Source organism: Lonchura striata, chromosome 27 (genome assembly GCF_046129695.1).
Source record: "Lonchura striata isolate bLonStr1 chromosome 27, bLonStr1.mat, whole genome shotgun sequence".
In the NCBI taxonomy this organism is placed as follows: domain Eukaryota; kingdom Metazoa; phylum Chordata; class Aves; order Passeriformes; family Estrildidae; genus Lonchura; species Lonchura striata.
Genome location: NC_134629.1, coordinates 8,318,036 through 8,341,962, shown reverse-complemented (window position 1 = coordinate 8,341,962; position 23,927 = coordinate 8,318,036). Strand labels below are relative to the sequence as shown.

General features: G+C 47.5%; 2 protein-coding genes across 2 annotated transcripts; both read right to left on the bottom strand.

Annotated features, from left to right (window-relative positions):
- Positions 1 to 1,490: 1,490 nt before the first annotated feature.
- Positions 1,491 to 4,145, bottom strand: HOXC9 (homeobox C9). The gene is made up of 2 exons (XM_021546986.1): positions 3,617 to 4,145; positions 1,491 to 1,735 (listed from the first exon to the last, which is right to left on the bottom strand). Exons 1-2 carry the CDS (start codon positions 4,143 to 4,145, stop codon positions 1,491 to 1,493), a joined length of 774 nt encoding a protein of 257 aa, XP_021402661.1.
- An 11,557-nt stretch (positions 4,146 to 15,702) lies between these two features.
- On the bottom strand, positions 15,703 to 22,783 carry HOXC10 (homeobox C10). Its single transcript, XM_021546979.1, has 2 exons — positions 22,156 to 22,783; positions 15,703 to 15,980 (listed from the first exon to the last, which is right to left on the bottom strand). Exons 1-2 carry the CDS (start codon positions 22,781 to 22,783, stop codon positions 15,703 to 15,705), a joined length of 906 nt encoding a protein of 301 aa, XP_021402654.1.
- Positions 22,784 to 23,927: the final 1,144 nt, after the last annotated feature.

Here is a 23,927-nt window from a genome sequence, read left to right as displayed (position 1 = left end):
GGGAAAAACGGGACGAGGGCGACGAACGGTCTGGTCCTAATTAGGGCGATGGCAAGGCTCGTTTAATTAAAGAAAGGCACCTCTTTGGCCGGGTTTTTCTGATTAAACTCCGCTCGCTGCTCGTTTTTCTGCCCTTCCCGCAGCCTGGGAAGCGCCGACGGGAGGAGGGGCCGGGATGGACCCGAATTTCCTCCCCCGGGCTTTTTTTTTCACCTTTCTGAGCCTCCCCCCAATTTTTTGGGGTTTAAAAAAAATCATTCCCCCCCCCCGCAGCAAAAAATAAAAGGAGGGGTCGCGGATTTGCTTTTTATTTCGGCCTTTCCGTCCCAAAAATTGGCGATTTCTCGATGTCTTTTCCCTCCTCCCGCTCCTTGTCCTCACCCCGGATATTTAATTTGATATTTTAATTATTTCCCCCCCTCATTTCCAGCTCTGGATCAGCGGCCGCTTGTGCCAAGCTCCTCCATTCATCCCCAGTTTTTTGGTTTTTTTTTTTTTTTTCCTTTTTCCTTTTTTTTTTTTTTTTTTTTTCCCGAGCACATCCTTCGATCGCCCGCGGCCATAAATTAGCACAATTAATTATCGCAATCTCCAAATTGATGGCGCGCAGATCCCTTACCTCAGCGCTTTTTACCGCCGCGTTTGGGGCACGGAAAATGCAGGGGGGGAAAAATTAAAAAACCTCTCGGGGATGCTCGGGCCGAGCCCCGGGGCTGCTTTTAAAGAAAAAGACACCTCCAAGGCCGATTTTTTTTTTTTTTTTTTTGCCTTTTTGTTGTTTTCGGGTGTTTTTTGTTGTGGTTTTTTTTTTTTTTTAAGGTATATTTACAGAGCTGCTCTACAATAGGCAACAGAACAAATATTACAGAACGGGTCTGAGACGAGAATAAAATACACAAAATCGGTACAGCAGAAACGTTCAACACCGTGACAGAACATCAGCATCGGGAGCCACCATTCCCTCCAGTCCTTTTTTTGTTTTTCCTCCTTTTTTTTTTTTTTTTAATATTTTTTTTTCGTACAAAATATTCACGCGGGATTAAAAAAAAAAAATCAGGAAAAAAAAAATTCAAAATACTGGATGAGGTTTTAATTTAGGACATAAAATATAATAATAATAAAAAACAGCAAAATAAAAATTCAAGTACTTCTCGTGCCGCTTTTGCTGAGGGCAGAGCAAGGCGGAAGAAAGGAAGAGAAAACCAAACCCCCCCCGGGCACATTTCATTAATTTTTTTCTGATTTTAGTCGCATTTTAGAAAAGCCTCGAGTCCCCAAACCTCTACCGCTAAACATTCATCCGCACATTCAAAGTCAGAAACATTTCACCCCTTTTTTTTTTATTATTTCCCCTTTTTCCCCCTTTTTTTCCCCTGCTTTTTCCCCCCGCTGTTGCTTTTTCCCTCTCCACCCTCGTTTCTCTCCGCCAAACTTTTTTTTCTTTTTTTTTTTTTTAATTTATTATTTTTATATTTTTATATTTTGTATTATTATTGCTGATCCTTATCGCTTTTCTCTTTATTCATTTTCTTCATTTTCATTCGCCTGTTCTGAAACCAGATTTTGACCTGGCGTTCCGTGAGGTTCAGCACCCGCGCCACTTCGTACCTCCGGTCCCGCGTGAGGTACATATTGAATAAAAACTCTTTTTCCAGTTCCAGGGTCTGATATTTTGTGTAAGGGCATCGTTTCTTCCTCGTGGAGCGCGCGTGAATCCAATTTGCCACGGGGTTGTCTGAGAAAGAAGATTTTTATATATATGTATATATGGTGGTATTTTTAATTTTTTGAATATTTTTAAATAATTTTTTGTAATTTTTTGGGGGGTGGGAAAACCAATGTACAAAATTGGCCTTTTTTTTATTATTATTATTATTAATTTCTCCCTCCCCCCTCCACGCCCTACAGCCAGAACCTGTTTAATTAGCAGCTCTTACCTAAATATTTTAAGTGACCTTCACAAGGGTTTAATCTGTTTATTTTGGAGGGGGTCACTTCCTTTTCTCCTTTCTCTGCCGTTCTCACTTTTTTTTTTTTTAACTTTAGTAAAAATAAAAATTATCTATAACAACAATAATAAAAAATAAAAATAAAAGCGGCGCGCCGGGTTTAAAATAATAATATTATTAATAATAATAATAATAATAACGATCCACATGGCTGCTGCTGCTGCTGCTGCTGTTGCTGCTGGCGGTAATCGAGGAACAAGTCATAAAAAGTCAAAATTCCCACCATTTCATAGGCCCATAAACTCTTTTTACAACCTCAGCTCGCCAAGACTTTCCCCAGAAGCTCTCCCGGACCTGCAAAGCCGCCTTGGCTTTTTTAATATCTCCGGCATGACACGCGGGGCGTCGCGAAAATCGGATTTTTGGGGTTATTCTTGGGTTATTTTCGGCTCTTTTGCCGGTTTTCATTTGGTTTTTTCAAGGGCGTTTTCACGCCGCGGGTGCGGGGCCGCGGCGTTTCCGCCCGGCCGCGTTTTTGGGGTGGTTTGGGGCGTTTTGGGCAGCCCGGGGAGGTTTTCGCAGCCCCAATTTCCCAGCGCGGGTGGCACCGGCCCGCCTGGCACGGCAGAGCCGCGGGCGGCGGCCCGGGGGTGCCAGCCCCGAACCCCCAAAAACGCCCGAAACACCCCAAAAGCGCCCAAAACCCCCCAAAAGCGCCCCAAAAGCGTCCCCGGCTGCCCTCGGCCGCGTTTTTGGGGCGATTCCAGGCGATTTTCGCTCTCTCCGCAGCGGCCGTTACCTGCTCGCTGCCCCTGGGAAAATTCGGGGTTTTGCTGATTCCCGCCTTGCGTTTTGGGGTTTTTTGGGGCATTTTGGGTTTTTTTAAAGTTCTCCCTCCCTCCTCAGCAGCTCCTGCGCTCGCCGCCTCCTGCCCTTCAGCTGGCCCTAAAATCCCGATTTTTCTCCTCATTCCTGCCTCGCCCCCCTCGCCAGGCTTCACCTTTCCCTTCATTCCCACGTGGAGGATTTTTGGGGTTTTTTTCGGGGGGGAATAATTCAGGAATAACCGCGCCCCGGAGCTTTTATTGATTTTTCCAGGAGATAAAGGGGCGCCTCTGCGTTCACCCTGAGATGTTCCCTTCCCCTCCCCAAAACAAATGAAGAAACAAACCCCAAAATCCACCCCCACATCCGCGCGCTCGCTCCCAGGCATCCCCAAACTCTTCCTTGTTCCTGGAAAGTGGGAATGAATTTTTGGGAGCCGAAGACGCTTCTCCCTCTGCTTCACTCTCCCCTCTCGCACAACGCGCACTCTGCGTCTACAGTTATTAATTGTTATTATTATTATTGCTATTATTGGTTTAATTTAAATGGGAGGGGGGGTCGAAGCAGCCCCGTCAGCGGAGTAATTAAAAAAAGAGAAGAAAGAAAAAAAGGGAAAAATAAAGAAGAATAAAAGGGGGATTAAAAATTTCCAAAAAACCCCAAAGAGCCCAAAACAAAGTGGACTCGCCGAAACCCCCAGAACCTTCCTGCGGCTCTGGAGTTTTAGGGTCGCGCTCTGCCCCTCTCCTCTCTCTCTCTCTAAGGTAATTTCATTTTATTGAGTGGGGTCCTGGAAGCCGTAATGCCTTCCGCGGTCGTAAACAAGAATGACTTGGACTTACTGGGGTCTAATTCGTGCTTTTCTTCTTTGTGTTTGCCGGCGGCGATGGCCTCGGACTCGGGGGAGGACGGGATGTTCTGCGCCGCTCGCTCCCGCAGCTCGCCGGGAGCCGCGTACACGAAATCCGCGTAGGCGCGGCCGTCGGCGGGGCCGCACTCCGCCCTGCGCGGAGCCCCGAACGCGTCCGCCTTGAGCCCGTAGGGCCGAGCCCCGAAGGCCGGGAAGGACACGGCCCCGGCCAGCGGCTCCAGCCAGGTCCGCACGTACCTGGGCTCGGCCGCCTGCGGCCCGTAGGGGCCCGCGGGGTGCGGGTAGCCCACGGAGGGCTGCGAGGGCACGGGCGCCCACGAGGTGGTGAACACGGCGGGTTTGGGGGCGAAACTGCACGAGGGGAAGTCGGCGCAGTCGGGCACCAGCGCTGCGGGGCGAGCGGCGCCGGGGCCGGCGAAGCGCGGGGCGAGCAGCTCCTCGTTGTCGGGGCCGATCAGCGAGTCCACGTAGTAGTTGCTGATGGGGCCCGAAGCCGACATGGTTCGCTCGCCCCCTCTTTTACATTCATCGGATTATTGTATGAAGTGTATGTGTACTTTTTATCTGCTCATAGAACAATCAGGGCAGGTAATTATTTTTTCAGCCGTTCCCACCGCGCCATTGGCTGCCGGCCTCACGTGATTGTATTTACCCAAAAATATCGCCCGGATCAATCCGCAGGGCTTTTTCTTTTTTTTTTTTTCTCCTCTTTTCCTTTTTTTTTTTATTTTTTTTTTTTCCTTTTCCCCCTCTCCTACCCTCTTTTTTTCTTTTTTTTTTTTTTTTTTTTTTGGTAATCTAATAACGCCGCCCGGCTTTTCCTTAAAAAAAAATAAAAAAAGCGGCTGGAAACGGGGGCGGAGATGGGGAGGAGGAGGAGGAGGAGGAGGAGGAGGAGGATGCTCGGCTCGGCGGCCGGGGATGCTCAGCCCCGCGGGCTGGGAGGGGGGAGATTCTGCCCGAGGCTGCGAGCGACAGGCAGGGAAGGTGGAAGGTAATTGTGGAAGGTGGCCCAGGAACTATTTCTCGACGCAATTTATCTCTGTCCTCTCTCCCCGGGGGGATTAAAGCGAATTTCGGGGAGGTGGGACCCCCGCCCGCAGCCGCGGAGGGGAGCGGAGAGGGGGGGAAGAGGAGCTCGGAGCCGAAAAGGGGAAAAAAGCGGCTTTTGTCATCTTTGGCAGCGCTGTGTCCTCGCCAGGGCTGCTCAGGGATCCGCTCCGAGCCAGGAGCTTCTCCAGCAGCCAGAAAATAAAATTATGGATCATTCCGGACGGCTTTACAAAAAAAGAAAAAACAAAAAATAAAAGGAGGAAGGGGTGTATAATAACAATAACAATAATAATAATAAGCAACCCTCTCCTCCATCCTCCCCCAAAAAAAATTAAAAATTAAAAAATCTAAATAAGGGGAAAGCTGAGCTTTCGCAAGGCAGAGGCTGCGGTGTTGGGCGAGGAGGAGCCGGGGATGTTTTTTATGTCCTTCAATAAAATTTTTACGAGGATCATTTGATTGTTCATAAATGTGTCGTTCATTAAATAAAAGCGCAGGACGGAGTTTGCAGCTCGGGGAGCTCGGGGGGGACGGAGGAAGCAGCAACGCGTGCTGGGCACATGAGCTTGCTATTTTTATTTTTGCCTTTTTAATTTTTATTTTTTAATTTTTTTTTTTTTTGTGAGACGCCTGGAAACTTCTGGGTTTGTTATTTTTTTTGTTTTGTTTTATTTTTCTGTGTCTTTTTTTTTATTATTATTTTACTCTCCACCAGAGGAGTCGGGAGCGTTCAAAAATGCTTGGCTGCGTTTTGAGGGAATAACCTTGCTTTTGTAAGGAAAGACAGGTAGGTGAGGAGCTCCCGCCCTGCGCAGTCCCAAGAAAAAAAGGAAAAAGGGACTCGGGCGATTTATTTGGAAGCAAATAAAATAAAATAAAATAAAAATCCCTTTAAAAATTATATCTCCGCATTTTATTAAAAAAAAACCAAAAAACTCTGATTAAAAAAAAAAAAATCTGCGTTCTGCATCCCCTCGGGTTTCCTAAAGCTGGGAGGGAAATGGGGAAATTTAGGGAGGAGAGGGAAAAATGAGGAGCAAGGGGGGTGTCCCCAATGTCACTGCTGAGAGCGGCTCTGCCCCAGCCCCACACACCCAAAAACCCCCGATTTTCACCCATTTCCCCCCGTTTGGGCTGCGCGAGGGACGCGAGCAGCAGCAGAAGAGGGCTGAGGAAAATCGAGATGCAGGGACGGGGAGAAAAAAAGCCCCAAATTTGCCCAAAATGAGCCCAAAATGAGGAAAATCCCCCCCGAACCCCTCCAAATCTCTCCCCCAGCGCAAACCCCGCACCTCACCCCGCGGAAAACCCCCCCAAAAAAAAAATATTGGAATGGATATCCCAGAGCTGCTGGGAAAAACGGGATTTTCAGCTAAAACCACGAATTTCTGCGGGGAAACTCCGGATTTTCTCCCCGAAAGAAGTCCTCGCCTCGCTGCCCCCCACCCGAATTTCTCCCTGGCTGCGCTCCGAGCCTCCTGCGAGTCCTAAAAAAGGAAAATATTCCCGAGGTCCGGGCGTCCTCCGTGGCCTTTCCCGAGCCCCATTTTCCCGTTAATCCCCGGCCTCCACTCGCCGGGATTTCTATCTCGACGAGGAGTTAAACAAAAATCGGAATATCCTCATTTTTCTTTTATTTCCCCGCATTTTCCAAGCGGAGAGGAGCGTGGGGGGACAAAAGCCGGCCGGGATTTCCCCATTCCAGGGGAAGATTTTGAGGAGGAATCCTGACAAAAGCGGCTCGGGGAAGGCAGAGAGGGGAGGAAGGAGAAGGAGGCAGAGGGGGAAGCGAACCCCGGAGCGGGATCGGGAGCTCCGGGAGGGTTTCAGAGCGGGGAAAAAAACGGGAATTCCGCCGGGAATCCGGGAATTCCGCCGGGAGAGCTCCGGGGAGGATCCGAGCCGCGGCTCGGGGCGGATTTCGGAGCCCGGCGCGGCCAGGCAAGGTCACGGGATGGAGCCGGTGTCACACAAAGGCGCCGATTCCTGGGATTTCCACGTGGAAAAAACCGGGATTTGTTCACCCCCTCCCTCCTCCTGAGTGGGGTGGGGAAGGGTTTTTTTAATAAAAATCCCCCTGGAGGTCTCGGATGCGGAGGAGGGAGCGGCACAAAGCGGGGACGGGGACGCTTCACCTTAAAGCCTCGGCTTGGAGGCGGGGGACGCGGGTTTGGGGCGAAAAACGGCGAGTTTGGGGTTAAAGACAGGCGAAAGACTCGGTTTGGGGTATAAAAACGCGTTTTAAGGCAGAGTTTTGCCCCCCAAATCCCACACCACGATGGGGAGCCCCATAAAATTCACCGCAGTGGGAACCCCCCCAAGAAAATATCCCCCTCTCTCTATAAAATCCCTATAAAATTGTTATAAAATCCTTATAAAATCCCCATTAAATCTATATTAAATCCCTATAAAATCTGGGTTTTTTTCCCCCGAAAGGAGGTGAAAGCATCGCCCTGGGAGGGGGCGAAGTTCTGGGGGGAGCCCCGGGAATGTTCCCCTTTCCCGGCTGGAATTCCGGCTTTGGGATTCCACGGTTTTGGGGGATATTCCTGGGAATTGAGGGAGAAATTGGCAAATCCCGGATCCTTCCCTGCTCTGGAATCCGCGGTGGGGGGGGAAAGAAAACTCCGACAGCGCGGAGCGAGCTCAGCTCAGGGTTTGGAGATTTATTATTTCCTGGCGGAGATAAAAAATTCGAATATAAAATAATAACAATAAATAATGATAATAATAATAATAAAAATAAATAGGAAGGAGAGCGGAGGTGCGGTTACGGGAAATTCAGCCTTTGTCTGAGCCCCGTCTTGGCCACTTCTGGCACCTTTTTGGAGCTCAAATCCTGCCCTGGCGCCTCAAAAATTTTTCCCCAGCCGGAATCTTCCCTCTCGCTTCCAAATTTTCTGCATCCGCTCTGAGAAATGCTGCCTTGATTGGGAGGAACGGGGACAAAAATATAACCCTAAGAAAAATAAATTAAAATTTAAAATAAATTCAAATTTTAAAAGGAAGGAAAAAGGGCAGAAGGTGGAAAACAGGAAAATAAAATGAATGAACCCGCTCGTGGACAGGCTGCCGCTGCTTTTGGGGGGATTTCTTGCCTTTTTAGCTATTTTTGGGATTTTTTAAAAATCACCTTTTTTGCAGAGGCAGCCGCAGCCGTCCCGGATTTGGGGGGAGGTTCGGAGATTTCCTCTTTTCCCAGGGGGGTCCCCAAACCCCTCGGGACCCCCGGAGAACTGCGGGGAGGAGGGACAAAATTCCCAAATCCCAAATGCCCAAATTCCCAAATCCCCGCGCGGAGCCGCGGTTCAATTCCCACAGTCAAGGTCGGGTTTTCCCCGAAATCCGGATTTTCCCCCAAATCGGCGCTCGGGGAGGGCGGATCTGCCCGCTGCAGCCCCAGGGCCGCTTTGCCAACCTTCACCCCGAATAAAATTCCCTTTTCCTGCCTCTCTTTGTCCCTTTTCCTCCCTTCCTCTCCTCTCCTCCTGCCCAAGTTCTCGCTCGCTCCCTTTTGTTCCTCCTCCTCCCCTCCTTTCCTTAAAAAAACCCCAAAAAAGGGGAAATCGCCCGCAATGCACCAGAGGCGGCGGAATATTTGATTATCCCGGGATTGTCTCTCGGAGTGAAGAAATGCGGGTGGAAAAAAACCAATTTCGGGCCATCCGCGGATCTGGCGCTGCCTTTCCCTCCCGGCTTAAAACCCTTCGGAAAAACAAAACGACAAAAATAAAGGAAAATAAAAACCAAAATCACATTTATTCCACGGAAAAGCTTCCCCGGGACAACAATTGCCCGCTGGAAACCGCCGCGGAAACGCCACGGAGGTACCGAAATCCCCCGTTTTCCCGGGAAAATTCCGCTGCGGGGGTTTTTTACCTGCTCGGGTGCCTCTGCCCCCTCTCGCGTCCCCCCCGTGTCCGAATTCCTCCAGCGCTGGAGCTACCGCGGGCGCGCAATAAATTCCGAGCCGCAATTAAAGCTCCCAACCATCGCTTTAAGCGCGTCCTGCTCTGGTTTTTCCCCCACGAAAAAAAAACCAAATTTCAAATCTCCGATCTGCGGATATTCCCCAACACCCAGCCGCGCCCAGAGGCGGAAAATCCGCATTTTTCTCCGCAGCTTCGCCGGTTTTTTTATTTTATTTTATTTTATTTCCTTTTTTTTTTTTTTTTTTTTAGGGGGTGCGGCGCGCGCGGCGGGTCAAGAGAAAGGAGGGGGGAGGAAATAAAAAATAAAATTACAAACCCCACCAAGAGGAAAAAAAAAAAAATTAAAAAAATAAATTAAAACAAATAAATGAAAAGACGAGCGGAGAACAAGCCTGAACCCAGAGAGGCGAGGCCAACAGCGCCTGGAGAAACATTTTTGGGTTCTTTCCGCCGCCGCGTTTATTCATTTATTAGGTTTGTGCCAGACAGGCTGTAATTAGCATAGATAACCACGGGCGCGAGTTGTGTCTGCGCCACCCCATTGTCTGCACCCCCCCGGCCCCAAAGGTGTTGGGGCAGCGCCCGGTGCCCTCGGAAGAGACAAAACAGCCCCAAAAAAGCGGCGGGGGAGGGCGGGGGAAGGGCGGAGGCGGCGGCTGCTGGATTCCAGCCCGGCAGCTCCGGCCTGCTCCGTGCGCGCCGCTTGCCGCCCCGAAAAATGGGGGGTTTGCGGGGTTTTGGGGTGTTTTGAGGGTTTTTTTCGGGTTTTTAGAAGGTTTTTAAAGGGGGATTTTCGCTTGATTTAGGGGTTTTAAATGGGGTTTTTAGGGGGGGTTGATTTACGGTTTTGAAAATGGTTTTTAAAAGGTTTTTTTTTTTTCCGGATTTTATAAGGATTTTTCCTTGGGTTGTTTTATTTTTATATATATATATTTTTAAGCGCTTTTGAGGAAATATTTTTAAGGCTTTTTTAATGGATTTTTTCTCCCCTACGGGATTTGTCGCATCCCTCGCCGGTACCTGCGCGGATCCTGCGCGGTCCCTCCGCGCGCAGCCTTTGGCCGATTCCTGCGTTTTCCCCACCATTCCCCAGCCCCTTTTTCCGCCTCTTTTCCCTCTTTTCCTGCTCCTCTTTCCCGAAAGACCTTGAGGGGCTTTTTCCCACCCCAAATCCCCCCCAGGAAGAACCGGAATTGATTCAATCTCCCCCAGAATAAAGCCCAAAAATCCACAAAATTCACCAGTGCGACCTCTCCGCGCCCCGGCGCTTTTTCGGGCTGTTTTTTCCTCGTTTTGGGGCTGGTTTTTGGGTTTTTTCTTCTTTTTTATCTCTCAGAAAGGAGAAAATGCAGCCCGGGGCGATGCTCGCCCACACAGAAATTTGGGATTTGGGATTCCACCTGCCGGGAGCGGAGCGATCCAGGAAAAGCGGCCAGGAAAAATCACCCAAAATCGAAGTTATCGCCGAAATTTGACCCTGAGAAAGCGGAATTAACGCGGAGAACGGAGCCAAAATTAAGCAAATGCTAGAAAATCCGCGGAGACCAGCGTGGGGTCCCTGCGAGCACTCCTGGTTTCCATAAAAAATCGGCGCATCCCAGGAAAATCTCGGAGCCATAAATTCCCCCCGCGCCCCTCCGCCGCTCTAATTTCATAATTAAAAACCAGTGGGGGAGATTTTAACTTTTTTATGGCTTTTCTGGGGTCGGGGTTGCTGAGCGTATTTTAAAATTCACTGGTTTGTTTTGTTTTGTTTTTTAATTTATTTATTTTTTTATTATTATTCCTCTTGCTCTCTCTCTCGCCAGGGGTGGCTCGGAAATAAAAATCAATCTTAATATGCAGAGAATAGAAATTGGTTTGTCTGGTTCACGCTGTTCGGAGGAAAAAGGGGGAGAAATCTGCAGATTGTTAATCCCGAGAAGGCGAAACTCATCATAAATGTAATGAATCCTTTAAATCATTCAATTATCACAGCACTAATATCAAATAATTATGGTTAAACCTACCAGTAATCAACCTTGTTCCTGTTGAAATATTAATTTTAACCAGCATGAGGTCGGTTTTTTCTTCTTCTTTTTTTTTTCCACTTCCTTTGCCCTTTTAGCGACTTTTAAATTCCGGGTTTTTTGCCCCAGATTGACGAAAATACCCCAAACCAGCAAAATCAGCGACACTCCGCGCTTTAAACAGAGCATTTTTAACACCAAACAGAGCATAAAAATCAGATATTCAATAAGTCATTCATTTTATTCTCCTTTGGGCCACAATCCCCAGCCCCAGCCCCCGTTTGAGGGAAAAAACCGCGATTTTTGCCATCGAAATCAACTCCTGCCGCACCAAGCTCGCCCTCAGGTTTTCGAGGGAGAAACCAAAACTGGGGGAAACACCGAAAAATCACAATCCGGCAGCCAAAACAACACCAAAAATTCACAATTCCGGCCGAACCTCGACCTGCCCGCAGCGAAAATCCCAAATATTCCGAGTTTTGCCTCAATTCCAACCTGCGCCTCCCAGGCTCACCCCGACTCCGGCACAATCCGCATTTTCGGGGTGTCAAGACACACAAATCCACCAAAACCAGCAGGAAAAAGTCCCCAAAATCCCCAAATTTCCACTCCGAAATTCACTTTATCCTCTTGGCGTTTCCAGACCACACCGATTCCTCTTTCCCCGCGATTTTTGCTTCGTTTCATCCCACAAATTTCCATTTTTTCCATGTTTTTGGCATTCAAACGCTGGCACAACTTTCCAACTTTCCCAGCGCGTTTTAAGGGGGAAAAAGGGGGAAAATCACTTTTTTCCCCTCTGCTCGTGCAATATAAACGCCTGGTTTCCTCCAGCCCCAATTCCTGTGGGTTTTTTTTTCCCCGTGTTTTTATTCCAGAGGATTTAATTCCTGAATTCCCAATCCAGGCTCCACAGAACAGTTGGAAATCCAGATTAAAGCGTGCCAAAAATGGGGAGAATTTTAAATTTAATCCCTGGCTGGAGGCACCGGCAGCAGGAGGAGTTAAAAACCCCAAAATTCTACTTTTTTTCCCCCCCTTTTTCACCTGCGAATTTTGGGTTTTTTTAGGGGATTATCAGCAAAAGGGGGCGCGAGGGGCGCTCTCAGCGCAGACCCCCAAAATTCAGCGCACCCCACACCCCCTCCTCAGCCAAACCCCCCAAAAATCCCCCAAATCGCCTTCCCAGCTCAAAAAATTAATTTTTTTTTTAAATTTGGGATTTGAAAAGCCGCCACGGGGGAGGGAGGAAAAGGGGAGGGGATTTGAATTTTGGTTATTTTTTACAATTATTTTTAATAATTTCCTTTTTTCCTCTCATTTTTTAAAGGCATCACCCCGCGCCGGGGCTCTGCCAATCATCACTGATAATTTGGGGTGGAAAAGCGCAAAAAGCACTGCTTTTGTCCTCATCATCCCAGCAACAAAAGGGGGAAAATCGGGGCAAAAAAAAACAAATTAAAAGGGGCCAAAAAAAAAAAAAAAGGGGCCAAAAATCAAAGATAAAAGGGGCAAAAAAATAAAATTAAAAAAAAGGGCAAAAATCAAATAAAAAAAGGGCAAAAATTAAAGAAAAAGGGGCAAAAAATCAAAGAAAAAGGGCAAAAATCCCCGCGAGGGGCGCGCTGGGGGGGTCGGCGCGGGTTTGGGTGGCGGTCCCCATCAGGACCGGGATTTTGGGTGGGATTTTGGGGTTTTTATATATTTTATTTTTAGGGCGCCCGGCGGAGCTGCGGGTGCTGCCCTTGATGAAGACGAACTGACGTAATTAAGGCAGTTTCTTGTTGCCGAGCCTAAAGCCCATCCCAACAACATGAAACTACCTAAACCACAGATCAGCTGCGCTGGCATCCACGCGATTTCTGTCAGAACGGGCGGAAAAGGGCAAAAAAAACCCGGCCAGAGGAAGAGGAGGGAGGGGAAACGGGGCTGGGAGGAAGGTGGGGGAAAGAGGGGGAAAAAAAGAGGAAAAAAGGAGAGGAAGGGAGGAAATTCGCCCCTTTGTTGCTGGTCTCCCTTCGACCCCTCGCGCCTCTGTCTGCCCGAAATTCGCAGCTCGGGAAATGCTCGGAAACGCCAAAATGAATAAAAATAAACCCGGAGCGGCGTTTTCAATGCGTCAGCCTCCGATGCCAATGGATTCAATCGCTGGCGCGGCGGCGATTTTGGGGGGAATCAGCTCGGAAATGAGCTCGGAAATGAGCTCGGAAATGCGGAATTCTCGCATTGCCGCCTGCCCACCTCCCCCGCTCAAATCGCGCGGATCCAGCCCAAATCCGCCCCGGGGCTGCCGGCAGTGGGACCCAGACCCGCGCCGGGCTCCGCACCCCGCGCAGCGCCGCGCCTCCAAATCCTCCGAATGCTCCAAATCCCGCGGTTCGCCCCGAAATTGCCGAAACTGCCGCAATCCCCGCGCTCCGCGCAGCCTCCGCGGCTCCTCCGCGCCGCCGAGTTCCGAGGTTCGGGGAGAACAAATGAGGGGAAAACCGGGAATTTCCGCGCGGAAATCCCGCTGCCAGGCGCGCAAAACCCCGCCAGGAAAACGCGCGGGGCTGCGGGAAAACCCGGGCGCGGAGGGAGTCAAAAAACCCCGCAATCATCATCATCACAATAACAACAATAATAGAAATAAAATCCGCGCAGAGACGGAAATCTCCGCTCTTACCTTGCGGCCGCCATCCCGAATCGCGGTTTTTTGGGGGTGTAATCCCAGGGCAGCTCCCCCCAAAAAATAAAAAATCCGCGCGGAGGGAGTTGCGCATCCCAAGGTCGCCGCGCCGGCTCTGCCTCCCTTCCCTCCCGCACCGTCACCTTTAAATGCATCTTTTACTGCTGCGGCACATTATATTTGCAGATCATAAAATCCACCTCCAGCGCTCGCCGAGACTGTCCTGACATTACTGTTTTATGACCTTGACTTATTGTGGTCACCTGGATAATATTTAAATCAACGTTATGGGGCTCGTATTAAAATCCCCCCGCCAGGAGAGGCTCCTGAAGCCTTAAAAGGATGAGTCTTGAGGAGAGAGAGGGGAAAAAAAAAAGAAATCTTATATATAGAGGTGGTGGTGGAGGGGGGGAGGTGGGGAAGAAATGGTTCTTCGGCTCCCCCTACACCCCCCCCCCCCCAAAAAAAAAAAAAAAAAAAAAGGGAAAAATATAAATAAATAATTTTTTTTCTACATTTTTAAGGAACCCACTCGTCCACGGTTCTATGAAATTTATTTTGGCTCCGTAAAGGAAGATACATGCACAGGATAACACATACAGGATATATTTAAATACCACAGCCACGAGAATTTGACTTTTTTCTCCTTTTCTTCGCCCCCACCCCAATCATCAGATCACCCAATCCTCTGATTTTTAAAATATTTTTTTCCTTTCCTCGCCCCCCACCCCATTTTTTCCCTTCTCCATTCCCTTTAAATATTTTATTTTATTTTATTTTAAGGATGGCACCGCTGTCCCTGGGAGGAGCTGCACAACTGCGGGCGGGAGGTGTCCCCACTGCAACTCCAATTTACACACACCCATATGAAATCCGTCTTTTTTCTCCTTTTTTTGTTGCTTTTTCCGCCGTTTTTATTGTACAACAGCCAAGCTACGCTAGGATTTGGGGGGGGAGGAAAAAAAAAATCCAAAACCAACAAACTTTGGGAGGCATTTATTCCCTCCTAAACATAAAAACCACACCTGGGGGAAAAGTCCTTCTGCTTTGTGCTGCACGGAAATAACTTAAATATTTCATAAGGTCGGGATTTTGTAATTTTTTTTTTTTTTGCGACTGTCTTGTTTTCCACCTTTTATTTCCCCTCCGAGAAACCGCGGGGTGCAAAATCCCCTCGTGGCGCTCAGAGCGCAAAAAACCACTCGAGGTCCTTTTGTTTTATTTGATTTTTTCGCCGTTTCGGCGTGTCGGGTTTTTGCGGGCCCGAGTAAAACGAATCAGAAAAAAAAAAAAATCAAAACCACCCCAAAATAAAATAATAAAATAAAATAAAAAAATAAAGGAACAAAATAAAAATAACTAAATAAAAGAACAAAATAAAACAACGAAATGAGATGAAATGAAATAATGAAATTATGAAATGAAATTATGAAAGGAAATGATGAAATTAAATGATGAAATGAAATGATAAAATGAAATGAAAAAATGAAATGAGAAAATGAAATGAGAAAATGAAATAACATAAAATAACAAAATAAAATAACAAAATGAAATAATAAGATGGAATAATAAAATAAAAGGATAAAAGAAATCATAAAAGAAGAAAATAAAATAAAGTAAAATAAGATAAAATAAAATAAAAATAAGGTAAAATAAAATAAAGTAAAATAAAATAAAAAGGGAAAAGTAAAATCAAGTAAAATAGAATCAAGTAAAATCAAATCAAATCAAATCAAGTAAAATCAAGTAAAATAAAATAAAATAAAATAATAAAATAATAAAATAAAATAATGAAAGAAAATGTAAAATAAAATAATAAAATAAAATAGTATAATGAAATAATAAAATGAAATAATGAAATAATAAAATAAAATTATAAAATAAAATCAGAAAATAATATCAGAAAATAATAAAATAAAATTATAAAATAAAATCAGAAAATAATAACAGAAAATAATGAAATAAAATAACAAAATAAAATAACAAAATAAAATAACAAAATAAAATAAAATAATAAAATAAAATAATAAAATAAAATAATAAAATAAAATAATAAAATAACGAAAAATAAAATAAAATAATAAAATAAAATAGTAAAATAACGAAATAAAATAACGAAATAAAATAATAAAATAACGAAAGAAAATAATAAAATAACGAAATAAAATAATAAAATAAAAGAATAAAATAACGAAATAAAATAATAAAATAAAAGAATAAAATAACGAAATAAAATAATAAAATAAAATAAAAAAACCCAATAAAATATGGATTAAACAACCAAAAAAAACCCCAAAAAATTTAAAAAAAAAACCCAAAAAACCCCAGAAAAGCGCAAAGAAGAGGGGAAAGGCCGGCGGTTTCCCAGGGCGGCGGCCCGGCCGGCCCGCGGCGCTCAGCTGAAGCTGAAGCCGGCGCTGAGTTCGCGGACCCGGTTCTCCCGGTTCATCTTCTTGAGCTTCATGCGGCGGTTCTGGAACCAGATCTTGACCTGGCGGTCGGTGAGCGCGATGCTGCGGCTGATCTCCAGGCGGCGCTCGCGGGTCAGGTACATGTTGAACAGGAACTCCTTCTCCAGCTCCAGCGTCTGGTGCTTGGTGTAGGGGCAGCGCTTCTTGCGCCCGGGCCGCGCCGCCAGCCACGTCCCCCCCGCGCCCTCCGCCTTCGCCTCCTCTGCCAAAGAAACGGCCCCGCTCAGCGGCGCGCCCGCGCCGCGCCGGGCGGCGGGTGGCGACAGAAAACGGGGGTAGTCGAGAGAAAATGGGGGTACGGGGGTGTGTTCCGGGGGAAAATGGGGTTATTGGGGTGTGTTCCGGGAGAAAACGGGGGTTTATCGAGAGAAAATGGGGGCTTACTGACAGAAAATGGGGTTACTGGGGTGTGTTCCGGGGGAAAATGGGGTTACTGGGGTGTGTTCCGGGGGAAAATTGGGGTTAGCCCCGAGAAAATGGGGTTACTGGGGTGTATTCCGGGAGAAAATGGGGGTTAGCCCTGAGAAAATGGGGTTATTGGGGTGTATTCCGGGAGAAAATGGGGTTACTGGGGTGTGTTCCGGGAGAAAATGGGGTTACGGGGGTGTGTTCCGGGAGAAAATGGGGGTTTATCGAGAGAAAATGGGGGTTTGCCCTGAGAAAATGGGGTTACGGGGGTGTGTTCCGGGGGAAAATGGGGTTATTGGGGTGTATTCTGGGAGAAAACGGGGGTTAGCCCCGAGAAAATGGGGTTACTGGGGTGTGTTCCGGGAGAAAATGGGGGTTTATCGAGAGAAAATGGGGTTACGGGGGTGTGTTCCGGGGGAAAATGGGGTTATTGGGGTGTATTCTGGGAGAAAACGGGGGTTAGCCCCGAGAAAATGGGGTTACTGGGGTGTGTTCCGGGGGAAAATGGGGTTACTGGGGTGTGTTCCGGGGGAAAATGGGGTTATTGGGGTGTGTTCCGGGGGAAAATTGGGGTTTATCGAGAGAAAATGGGGTTACTGGGGTGTGTTCCGGGGAAAAATGGGGTTACTGGGGTGTATTCCGAGAGAACACGGGGGTTAGCCCCGAGAAAATGTGGTTACTGGGGTGTATTCCGGGAGAAAATGGGGTTTAGCGAGAGAAAATGGGGGTTTGCCCTGAGAAAATGGGGTTACTGGGGTGTGTTCCGGGAGAAAATGGGGGTTTGCCGAGAGAAAATGGGGTTATTGGGGTGTATTCCGAGAGAAAATGGGGTTATTGGGGTGTGTTCCGGGAGAAAATGGGGTTACTGGGGTGTATTCCGGGAGAAAACGGGGGTTAGCCCTGAGAAAATGGGGTTACTGGGGTGTGTTCCGGGAGAAAACGGGGGTTAGCCCTGAGAAAATGGGGTTACTGGGGTGTGTTCCGGGAGAAAATGGAGTTATGGGGGTGTGTTCCGGGAGAAAATGGGGGTTTACCGAGAGAAAACGGGGGTTAGCCCCGAGAAAATGGGGTTATTGGGGTGTATTCCGGGAGAAAATGGGGTTATTGCGGTGTGTTCCGGGAGAAAATGGGGGTTTGCCCTGAGAAAATGGGGTTACTGGGGTGTATTCCGAGAGAAAATGGGGTTATTGGAGTGTGTTCCGGGAGAAAATGGGGTTTTACCGAGAGAAAATGGGGGTTTGCCCTGAGAAAATGGGGGTTTGGTGGCAGAAAATGGGATTTTACCCTGAGAAAATGGGGGGTTACTGACAGAAAATGGGGATTTACCGAGAGAAAATGGGGTTTTTCCCTGAGAAAATGGGATTATTGGGGTGTATTACGAGAGAAATGAGGTTTTACTGACATAAAATGGGGTTTGCTGACAGAAAATGGGGGTTTTTCCCTGAGAAAATGGGGTTATTGGTGTGTATTCCGAGAGAAAATGAGTTTATGTGGGGTTGAGTCCTAGAGAAAATTGAGTTATTGGGGATTTTTCCCTGAGAAAATGGGGTTTTACTGACAGATAATGGGGTTTTACTTCCAAAAAATGGGGTTTTTCCGAAAGAAAATTGGGCTTTTCCCTGAGAAAATGGGACTATTGGGGTTTTTTTCCCTAGAGAAAATGTTTTCGTTCTTTTTTTTCCCAAGAAAATGGGGTTATTGGGGTTTTACTGCCAGAAAATCGGATTTTTCTGAGAGAAAATGGGGTTATTGGGATTTTACTGTCAGAAAACTGTTTTTTTCCCTGAGAAAAATGGGGTTATTGGGGTTTAATTCTAGAGAAAATTGGATTTTTCTGAGAGAAAATGGCGTTATATGGGGTTTTCCCGATAGAAAATGTTTTTTTTTTCTTGTCATAAAATGGGGTTATTTTTTTTTTTCCTGAGAAAATGGGGTTATACGGTTTTTTTATTAGAGAATTTTTTTTTTTTTCCTGGAGAAAATTAGGTTGTGTGTGGGTTTTTTCTGCAGAAAAATCGTGTTAAGACCAGGATTCTAACGCATGGAAATAGGGGTTGAATTAAGCCAGAAAATTTGGTTTAAATTAGTTTTTTTTCCCCAACCAGTGCACCAAAGACAGCAGCCAGCGTCAGCCCGCACACCGGGCCCAATCCTTAATTTTTTTTTTATTTTTCTGCGAGAAAATTGGGTTAAATTTTTTTTTCTGCAGAAAAATCGGGTTTATATAAAGGTTTTGAGGCATGGAAATAGGGGTTGAATTAGGCCCGAAGATCGGGTTTAAATAAGGTCTTTTTTTCTGCAAGAAAATCGAGTTTATAGAAGGATTTTAACGCGCGGAAATAGGGGTTGAATAAAGATCCATTAGGCCCAAAAATCAGGTTTAAACAAGGTTCATTCGGGGTTTCAGTAAGGGGTTTCCGGCACGGAAATCGGGGTTAAATAAGGGTGTTTCCCGGCTCAAAAATCGGATTTAAATAAGGTTCATACTGCACGAAAATGGGGTTTAAACAAGATTTTTCCCACAAGAAAATCGAGTGTGTACATCCATTTTTCCCGGCTCGAAAGTCGGGGTTAAATAAGGGTTCTTTCCGCCTCAAAAATGGAGTATAAATAATATAAATAAATGTTTATTAGGCGCGAAAATCGGGTTTAAATAATGGCTTTTCAGGCTGGAAAGTCGGGTTACAAAAGTGGTTTACTCACCCCCAAAATCGGGTTCAAATACTGGGTTTCATCCCCTTCGAAAATCGGGTTTAAATAAAGGTTTATTCGGCCCAATAATCGAGTTTAAATAAAGGTTCAATCGGCCCGAAATCGAGTTTAAATAATGCGTTTTTCCCGGTTCGAAAATCAGGTTTAAATAAGGATTTATTCGGGTCGAAATCGAGTTTAAATAAAGGTTTATTCGGCCCAATAATCCAGTTTAAATAAAGGTTTATTCGGCTCGAAATCGAGTTTAAATAAAGGTTTATTCGGCCCTAAACCCGGGTTTAAATGAAGGCGTTGGGGCGGTGCTGGAGGGGTTTTGGAGGAGATAAAACCGGGTTTTGGGGCGAAAAATCGGATTTTGGGGAGACAAAACTGGTTTCGGAGGAAATAAATCGAAGTTTGGGGAGAAAAATCGAGTTTGGGGGAGATAAATCCGATTTTTTTTGGGGAAAAGACGGGTTTTAGGGAGATAAATCGGGTTTGGAGGAGAAAAATGTCAGTTTTGGGAGGGGAATGGAGTTTTGGGGGAAAGAATTATTGAGTTTGGGGAAGGAAATGGGGTTTTTGGGTAGGGAAATGGGGTTTTGGGGGAGAAAACTCGAGTTTGGAGGAGATAAATCAGGGTTTGGGGTGGAAATGGGGTTTTTGGGGAGGAAAATCAGATTTTTGGGAGAAAGAATCGGGTTTAGAGGAGATAAATCAGGGTTTGGGGGAGAGAAATCGGGATTTTGGGGAAAATAATCGGGTTTGGAGGAGATAAATCGGGACTTTGGGGTACATAAATCGGGATTTTGGGGACATAAATCGAATTTTGGGTGGTTAAAAAAAGGGGTTTTATGGAATAAATCGGTGGCAAAGGCGCCTGCACTGCCTGGACCCCGCAAAGGTCGCGGGGTGAAGATCTCCTGCCTCCCCCACGGCAATTAAACAGCGCTAATTAAAATTTCCCTGCGGTCACTGATGAATTTTGGGGTTCCCCAGATCACCCCAAAACCCCCAAATCTTTTCTCGGCGCTTCCTGGGGCGCGGGCTGGGGACATTTTTGGGGTGAAATAAATCGATTTTCGCAGCTTTCCCCTCCGGGCTGCGCTGCCAGGGCACAAATTGGGGCAAATCGGGGCAATTTCGGGAAAATGTCGCGGTTCACGCGCCCTCAGTAAACACCGGAGGATCCTTGAATTTGGTCATGAGGAGGGAAAACCCGGCCGGGAGCTGAGCCCCAATTCTGGGGAAAATCCACGAGAATCGCGGCAAATCCTCGGCCCCGATTTGGGCAAATTCCGGGAAAATTCGGGGTTTGCCCTTCAGGACCTCGAGTGCCCCCAAAGCTCCGGAGTCCCCTCCCCCAACGCTAAAATTCCACCAAAAAAGGGGTTTTTATTTAAAAAAATACCAAAATCGGGGCTCGACAGAACGGAAAATCGCAGCTTGGGGAGGTCTGAATGAACTCAAATCGCCCGAATCCGCCCCAAATCGCCTCTGACCGTCCCAAACCGAAATTTCTCCAACAGCGACCCCAAAAAATCTCCAAAATCTGCCCAGCCCGGCGCATCCCCCTCCAACGCAACACTCGGGCGGATAAATCCCTTTTTATTTATTTCTATTCCCGTCTTTCCGCCCACAGAGCAAATCCAACCAAAATAAACCTTTTTTTTTTTTTTTTTTTTTTTTTTGGGTTATCTCCCACCAAAACCTCTCCCGGCGCTTTTGTGCAGATTAACTTTGCGGGGTTTTGATAACCTTGACTTTGCTTTTTCCCCTTTGTTTTGGTCTTTTTTTATTGTTTTTTTTTTTTCACTTGTCTGGGTTGTTTTTTTTTTTTTTATAATCGCAGCTCAGCCCTCAGATAAAATAATTTCCCCTCTGGATGCCAAACCAGAAATGCGAATTGTGCAAAAGAAAGAGGGAGAAAAGGGAATTTCTGGGTTTTGCTCCCTCCAAGGCCGATTTGGGTGGAGGAGGAGAGGTTTTGTTGGGGTTCAGGATTTTTGGGGGGTCCACAGAGCCGAAATTTTGGGATAATTTAATCCCCTCAGCACAGGCAAAGCCAGGCTTAGATCCGAGCGGGATTTTCCTGAGATCTTTTTGTGGGTTTTTTCCCCCAGAAAATCCCATCCCAGCATTCCCGCTGCCCGAATCCGCCTCTGGATTTGCCCGGTTTGGGCTTAAAAGAGGAATAAACCCCGAATATCCCAAATTTTCAGCCTCTGCAGGGAAAATCCAGCCGCTTTCCGTGCGAGCCTCGCCTCGGGAAAATCCCAAAACCAAAACATCTGCTCGACACAACAAAAACATTTCTCTGCCTCCGCCAACGAGACAAAACAAATTGAAGAAGTTCAATTAAAAAAAGCTTTTTTTCCTCTCCCGGAGCCTCTTCCCAGCCCTGGAAGGAGCCGCAATTCCCGCCTGGAGCTGCCAATTCCGCTCCGCGCCTTTTAATTTTAATTATTTTCATTATTTCATTTTAATGCTTTATTTTTTCTTTTGACCGCGAGCCAACGCCAGAGGAAACCAATTCTCACCCTGCGCGCGGAAATGAAGAATTCCCCTTGAAAAAAGGGGCAAAAATCGGGGTTCACCCCCTTGAAAAATCACAACAAGCGCGCCACAAAAGCTCCCCGAGCCCAGAACCCCCCAAATCTCCGCGGTTCCAAAGCAAAGCCCAGAAACTCCGAATTTCCATCCTTTTTCTGCACCAAACACCGAATTTCCATCCTTTTTCTGCACCAAACACCTAATTTCCATAATTTTTCTGTACCAAACACCTAATTTCCATAATTTTTCTGGTACCAAACACCAAATTTCCATCCTTTTTCTGCACAAAAAACCAGATTTCCATAATTTTTCTGCAGCAAACACCAAATTTCCATCCTTTTTCTGGCACCAAACACCAAATTTCCATCCTTTTTCTGCACCAAACACCAGATTTCCATAATTTTTCTGCACCAAACACCAAATTTCCATTATTTTTCTGAACAAATGATTTTCCATCATTTTTCCGCAGCCACCGCGCTCTCTGCTCCCCTTTCTCCCCTCTAATACCCAAATATATAAATATATATTTTTAAACACCACGATTCGAGTCCGAATATGGATTTTTTTTTTCCCCATAAAGCATCCTCAATCGGGATTATTTTAACCCCAACTTCTGCGGGAGAAGCCGGCTGGGCAGCGAGCGCGTTCCGTGACAATTTTAACTCTTTAACCACCCCGAAAAAAATCAAGATAAAAAAAACCAAACCGGGCGACTCCTCGCCTACCTTTCGCCTCGCTGTCGGAATTATCGGTGCTGGCGGTGTCCGTGCTTTTGCTCATCTCCTTTTCCGCCTCAGGTTTGGCTTTTCCCCCTTTGATTTCCCCCCGCGGCTGCTCCGCGGCGGCGTTTTCGGGGCAATTCCGGTGGAATTTGGGGGCAAGCGGCTCGGGCGGCTGCAGGCGCTCCCCGCGGCCGTCGAAGGCCGGGCCGGGGCTTTTCTCCAGCGAGGGGAAGCGGTAGTAGCCGGGCCCCGGCGCCTCGCGGTCGCCCAGGCAGGGCTCGGCCGGCGGCGAGGCGAACAGCGCGGGCTCGGCCGCGCTCTCCGCGCGTTTCGCCCTTTTCTCCGCCGGGAACATGCAGCAGCCGCCCTCCTCCTTGACGGCGGGGAAGGCGCAGCTCGGCGGCTCCAGCCGAAAGGCGCCCTTGGGCTCGGCCCAGGTGTCCAGGTGCGCCAGGTACGCGGGGAAGGAGCCCGGCGCGGGCTCGTCGCGCTGCGGGAGCGCCGCGCAGCTCCGCAGCGGCGAGAAGTCGCCGGGCTGCGCGAAGAGCGCCGGGCCGGCGGCGAAGGGCTCGGGCCGGGCCAGCGGCTCCATCAGGAAGGCGCCGGGAGCCGCGCTGCTGGGACATGACATTTTCTCCGGGAGCGCTTGGCGGCAGGAATACTCCAGCCGGGGGCTGACATCTTTTTTTTAGCGAGGGGGGGAAGGAGGAGAGAGAGAGAGAGAGAGGCAAAAAAAAAAAAAAGAGAGAGAGAGAGGGGGGAAGGAGGAAAAAAAATTAAAAAAATCCGAGCCTCGTAATTACCCACGCATCGCTTTCACCCCCCCACCACCACCACCAACACCGCCACCCCGCCTCTTTTTTTTTTAATTATTTTTTTGTTGTTGTTTTAAATTCTAATTTTTTTTTTCGTGTTTTCCCCGTTTTTTTCGCCTTCCATCCTTCACCCCCACGTGACGGCCAGGCCAATGAGGATTGAAAATGGCCTTGGTGATTCAGACGGCGCGCACGTCACGGGGGTCAAGTTGTCGCCGGCGGCGGCGGCTCCGCGGAGCAACAGCGACATCTGCCCGCGCCCGGCCGGGCCCGGCCCGGCCCGAAAACCGCCCGAAAAAACTCCATTTCACACCGATTTCCCAGCCCCGATTCGCCCCCTCCCCATCCGCCCCGGTGCGTTTTTATAGCGGTGATAAACGCGGGGGGTTGGTGTAAAAAATGAAAATAATTCGTGCGGTTCTCGCCTCTTTTTTGTTGGTTTTGTTTTGGTTCATCCCCCCCACCTTTCCTCTTAATTCTGTCTCCGGTGCGTCGGTCGAAAATCCGCTTTTTGTGAGGGGGTTTAATGATGGTTTAATGATGGTTTAATTATCGACCCCATCCTCCTCTTCCTCGTTCGCCTTCCTCCATCGGCCGCTCCTTCCTCCTCCTCCTCCTCCCGATCCCGTCCCGGGCTCGGACCCGCCGCTCCTCGGCCGAATTTTGGGGTTTATTCCGATTATTTCGGGCTCCGCAGGGGCTGGGGAGGGTTTGCGGGACGCGCTCGGTTTTGGCCCTTTAGGAAAAAAATCGGGGCGGGAGCTGGGGGAGAGAAATTTGGGGAAAAATTCCCCAAAAATTCCCAATTTCTACCGCATCTCCTCGGAGCAGGTTGGGTTTTTCCCGAGCGGCTTCCCCCGATGGGGGAAAAAAAGGAGAAACCAAAATTTTATTTATTTTTCCTTATTTTTTATTGTGTATTTTAAATTTTAATTCATTTTTTTCCCCTTTCCCCTCCGC